The sequence below is a fragment of the Lactuca sativa genome, chromosome 2 (assembly GCF_002870075.4).
Source record: "Lactuca sativa cultivar Salinas chromosome 2, Lsat_Salinas_v11, whole genome shotgun sequence".
Classification (NCBI taxonomy): domain Eukaryota; kingdom Viridiplantae; phylum Streptophyta; class Magnoliopsida; order Asterales; family Asteraceae; genus Lactuca; species Lactuca sativa.
In genome coordinates, this window is record NC_056624.2 from 207571656 (window position 1) to 207577875 (window position 6220).

A 6220-nucleotide genomic window follows, 5' to 3' on the forward strand; every position below is an offset into this window, starting at 1 on the left:
TTATTTTATTAATACTTATATGTTTTACACCATCCTGCATCGGTCTACGTACACACTTTTTTTTTTCGTTAAGCTTGTTTTTTCTTGCCCTGGGATATATAGTATCTTGGTGGTGGGTGAGAATGTGAGATGTAAAATTCTACATATATATGGTTCAGCTCAAATATTAACATTCACACATCAAAAATATTGTTAGTGTTCCATCATATACTTTTCATGTAAACCCTGGGAGGTTGAGACAGGTTTCATATATAGATCGTTTGGATGGTACGCTTTACCATTTTTCTTAATTTGTTGTCAAGAAGATGAATTAATATAGCATTAACATCTATGGTGATGGACGAACATACAAACTTATATCTTGAGTAAGTAAAGGAAACACTGAACTTGAACTACAAGCATAGCTTGTGTATTGGATCGAAGTCTAATTAGTGGAATAAAATCCACACGGGCTCATACATATAACATATGACATCCCTTATTTTGCACTCCAGAAAAGCACATACAACTTAATTAACAAGGGCACATTACTTGGAAAGCTTATGAAACACAAACTCAAAAGGAGTATCACCAGTGGCAGCAAGACGCCTGACCCCCTTGTCTAAGTAAATGCTTACGTTAAAGCATGTTCCAGGACCTGCACCACAAAACGAGGGACAGTGTTGAAGCATGTAGCTGTGCACCTTCGGACTTGTTGGCTTAGGATACTCCTGAATACGAAAGCATGTAACTGCCTCCTCGAAACCACCACCAGTTGTAATCAGATTAGAAGGTGGCTTTGCTTCAGCATCTGGGATCGTCCAAAATGTCGACCCCTCACAAGCACCCTTGGGATACCCCGAATCAATGGCAAGATTGCGTGAGGTGAGGAGATACTTTTGCTTACCAATAAGAGTGAACATGAACTGGCCACCGAGGTTAACGTCAGCTGGGTCCTGCACCACATTGAATGGGCAAATTTTCTTATTGTTCATTGTGTCAGTTAACTTAATTCTTCCACCCATAGTCGATATGACTGGACCAATGTGGTAGGGAACGTCATTCAGGACCTTTTTCCCGGTAGCATCTTTCACTACATTTTCACTGGCCGAAGCAGCGTTAGTGGTTGTAGAACAGATTGACTATGTGGTGATGATCACAAATAGAAGGAAGATTGCATCAAAGAGTGATGACTTCATGTTATCTAATCTTTTGGCCGATATCAGGTGTAACAAGAGGTTGCTAGTTATATATAGAATATATGGACTGCTGATGCATCTAGAAAAGAAAAAAATAAATAAAATATTTAATTTGCTACACGTTTTTTTTTTCTGCATACAGTAGTCGTTATCAACAAGATTTTTTATTTTTACTTTTTAATTGCTATCGATTTTGTAGCGACGACGCATCACTCAGTAGTGACAGCTGGGAGGCCCCAGGTAAACCACCAGAAATTTAGTTTAAAGATAAAGAAATGAATATATAGTTGTTCTATAGATTAATTAATACATGCACAATTTATATAGAAGTCTAAAGTTCTTAATATGCTAATTGCTATATATGGTATAAATTATATAGATTTATCGGTTTACCTTGGTGGCAGTTTAATATATTTATGGATAATATATGAGACGATGGGACTTGAGGTGCTCATGCTTTAAACTTGATGACAAAATCTATAGCGAGTAACCTATCTAAAAATCCTAATATGTTTACATATTTGGTCTCACGCTGCACTGATTTTGAAGTGAGCAAGAAAGAGAAAAAAAAAATACAAAGGAATCTTCATGCTATTGGAATTAGTCGACATACGACATATCCATTATTGCATGCTTTTCACAGTGTTTTCGTTATCCTGTGTTAGACCATAAATAGAATGAGACAATAAGGATATAAAGTAATTTCAGAAAAATCATAATATTTTATTTTAATTTATGAGAAAACTCCAAACTAAAATTTGCTTATAAAAAGTCTCAATTACCGGTAAAAAGACCATTTGATCTTTTTTTTCTCAGTTTATTGGTTTCATTATTTACATTGGTTTCATTATTTACCCGATTCAATTAAAGTCTTATTATTTCATTATAATTTACAAATAAGTATCAAACTAAAATTAGTTGATGATTTAGCCATTTTCTCCCTGTAACATACATATTACCGGTGTCATTGCTGACCTGGACGCATAGTCATTAAATAAGCTTATGATATGAATATGTTGGGTTATATAATGTTATGTTTACCATAAAAAAAATTATATCCTGATCTACTGTATAATTTTTGAATTATAAAATGCATTCACCGAAAACTATAATAATTACATAAATTAGCAACAAGTTTGTCATTTTTAAGTTTATAAGAAATTTCAAATTGTCTGTTTAATCTTATGTAACCCAGTATATCTATCTCATCATCTTATTTCTTGCCATTTATTCCAAAAATACATATTTTACCGGTTTTATTGCCGACTTGGATACAAAAACAAAAATTAGTTGATGAGATAGATATCAAATTTACGGTAAAAGTAGCATTATATAATCCATTATATCTATCTTATCAACTAACTTAATGAAAAGACGACAAGATTAGCAATGAACCAGTAAAATGTACGTTAAATGGAGAAAATTGTCAAATCATTAATTAGTTTTATGTAGGGACTTATTTGCAAATTATGGTAAAATAATGGGACTTTAATGAAACCATTTAAGTAATGAAACCGGAAAAATGGGTCAAATCGTCACTTTTACTGGTAATTAAGATTTTTTCATAAACAAATTTTAATTTGAGATTTTTTCGTAAATTAAGGTAAAATATTAGGATTTTTCTGAAAATTTCCTTAAATAAATTTTAATTTGAGTTATTTCATGTGTTAAATAAATTTGATTTTAAATCTATTTTAGATTTAATATCGATAATATGATGATAATAATAAGTAATATTATGAAAAAATGACCATGCACTAATTTAAAGAAAAAAATTAAATACCTTTTTAATTTTTCTTCTTACTTATCCTCATACTCATACAATAATATGGCGCATACATACCACTAATTTTTTCTTTTAATTTTTTTTTTTTTTTGAGATTTGTTTTGACATACTGTGTAGGATGAACAATCCTTCTTGAGGCTCAAACACACACTTCTGCTATTTAATTTGGAAGATGTATGAGTTAGACAATCCTAGATAAAGTCTTATTGAAACATTTTGTATCAGAAATCTGAACTTTGGTAAGAAAGTCAACTAGTATTAATTTCTAGAAGTCCAGCTCATTTTTTGGTACATGTCAAAGCTAGTGGGAGCATAAGTGTTAAGCTAGTACGATAATAATTAGTATGCTAGTGGGAGCCTAATTATCATGATATGTGTTGCGAGTTAGCAATGTTAACTATAGAAAACAAATATTTCAATTTGCAAAGTTGCTTTGAAAAGTTGTTTTGCTATAATTAAGAGAGAGGAACTCATACTTCATTTCAAATCTAAGAGCTTAGATTGTGAGATTTTAATCAAATTTAGTCAAGGACATATATGAATGTTATGTTGAAAAGATTCGACATAAGGAAATTCTATATATGGAAATTTTATAGCAAGAGACTGGTAATGTATCGGGTCATTATTTAAGACAATATGAATCGTGTCCCATATGCTTCGGGCATAGGATCGATTGCATATGCTATAATATTTATATGTTCTGAATTTTCCAAATGCCTAGGGCATTAAGATGAAACAAGGACTAGAACCGAATATGATTAAAGTTGTTAAACAACTGTCAAAGACGATCTGAGGTTCGCTAAGGATTGGTTGCTTAAGGACAGATGGAAGTATAGTAATGTATGGACCATATTGATATTATTCTGAATAGATACGATCCTATTAAGAATGGATAGTCATATGGAAATCATGGAAAATTTCCATAATGAGACTTGGATATCAAGAATCTATGAGTAAGTTAGAAACTTTTATGCAAAAAGGATGTTTAAAGGAATGTGTTTTGAAAATGAGACTTTGTATCTATGGAATTGTCTTGTAACAATCTCCAATGGAAAGTTTTGTAATTGGCAAAGTCACTGTGACTTGTGTGTATAGTCATTACAAAAGGATCACTGCATATAAGCTTAGAATCTAATAGATTACAGTAAGTGGCAATGACTAGGTATTCTTACACGTACGATAAGGATTTGGAATTGTGAAATGAGTTTCATTGGAAATGTTTACAATTGATTTATTTCACATAGTAAGGACCATAGATAAACATAGTGTGCATGCTTGGAGCATGGGATAACTATTGTTTAATTCAAGTATTTAGTTGATAAATCTAAACATTATACAATAAATAATGTGTAATCAATATGGTGATTAAATAAAAGGTGTTTTATTTATATTCAAAAGTTTTGAGACCATATTGGATTCAATTATTCTTGTGTTTCACTTTACATGTTTTGACTTTCTGAGTAACTAGGTTATTCAAACTATCCACAGTCGATCATACTTTGAAAGTAGGTATTGAGGCAAAACTGTCATGAACCCGTCTGTAGATTATCTAAAGTGTTTTAGATATAGCACAACTTTGCTGTAGTGTTCATGAGTACTTCTGGAATAAGATTCGAGTATTGAATTAAACCCACGCTCATCTGAATCACTTCATGGAATTTATCACGAGTGATTGTGAGACGATAATATGTTATATTCTTAAAAGTAAGATATGTGAAGTTGTAGTTTACAAGTCGGTTGCACATTGGCATATGTAAACGCACCAGTAACTTAGTGTTATAAAACATATTGTTGTGTGTGATTTGATGAGTAAGTACAAGCAAGCATTTGAGTCGAAGTTTATCCATTCCTTTTACCCAATGTGGGATAAAAGCGATATTTGTGAGTCCCTCGATGATTTAGTGATGACAACCCTAAGCGCTTGACCAAGCCTGGACTGATTTGATTTGTTCAATTAGTGTCATAAATTGGAAATCGAGAAACAACACATGAACAGATAGAATGATTATAATCCATGTCTCGGTTCATATGATATCTAGAATGGAAGAATATATGATCTCTTATCTAATGAACGCATCATTTGACTAGGTCAGATTTCGACAACGACTTTTGAGAGCTACGATTGCTAGTCAGGATTATGGAGTCGTACTCAAAATAATAGTTATTAGACTTATCCAAGTGGGAGACTGTTGGATTAGGTGTCTAAGCCCATAAATATAATTGGTATGTACTTGACCCGAGAGTAGCGTTGTCCATTTGTGTTGCCTTAACCAGAACAATCTGATAGGATGGATATTTGAGAAAAATGCTATTTATGATTTACTAATATATTATAAGTATGATATATTAATTGAGAAATCATAATATTTAATTAGTATTGATCAAGAATTAATTTGGAATTAATTTAGTGATCAAAAGAGACTAATTAAATTAACTGGGACTAATTATGTAAATCAGTGATATATATTGTTTAGGCTATTGATCCATGATAGGCTAAGTTTATGTAAGTATCCATGAAGAGTTAGCCAGCATGAGATATGGATCATAACCTAAGTGTATGGATTAGGGTTTACTTATGACTCTTGGAATCCTACAATATATGTGTTATCCCTTAGCTAACATCGGCCCTAAGTGTTCTAGGAAGAGAGATAACCGATTTTAGAGTGTCTATCCTCTCTCTCAATGTCTTCCTTTGTTCATGGGGTTTGTGAACCATTTGAGGCATCACACTTGAGGTGCTAAACTCTTGAAAGGCCAAAACTACAAGCTACAATAAAGAGGTATTATTCTAACTAGTTTTATGATTCATGTACCAAAATTGTATGCTAGTTGTAGGCTTCATGCTTTGGAAATTTTATTGCATGTATAACTAGAGCAAACTTAGATCCAAAGCTATTGGGGTTGTATTTGCACCATAGGAGTGTTATAGTACACAAAACCCAAAAATATCATCAAGTTCCCCCAGTCCGATGTTATTGGTACGTGAGCAATGGCATTGGATTGGACTCAATCATATAAACCATGTGTCTTCATGCCCCCTAGTCCGACGTGATTGGATTGTTGACAGTCGGATTGGACTAGACAAAGCACTAATGCATCAAATAACAAAGATAACGAATGAGCCTCGTTCACGAGAGCTGTGGTGATGCGTAATGAGCCAAGCATGGGTTGACTGAATGATCTTTCCTTGTTAGGAGTACAATCTGGTTGATGAGATGCAACATAGCTATTTCTACGATCATGTAGAGCGAGACTG

The 6220-nt window shown here is 32.8% G+C and overlaps 1 protein-coding gene across 1 annotated transcript; it reads right to left on the reverse strand.

Annotated features, from left to right (window-relative positions):
* Window positions 1-527: 527 nt before the first annotated feature.
* Window positions 528-1004, reverse strand: LOC111882545 (miraculin). The gene has a single exon (XM_023878922.2). It carries the CDS (start codon window positions 1002-1004, stop codon window positions 528-530), a length of 477 nt encoding a protein of 158 aa, XP_023734690.2.
* Window positions 1005-6220: the final 5216 nt, after the last annotated feature.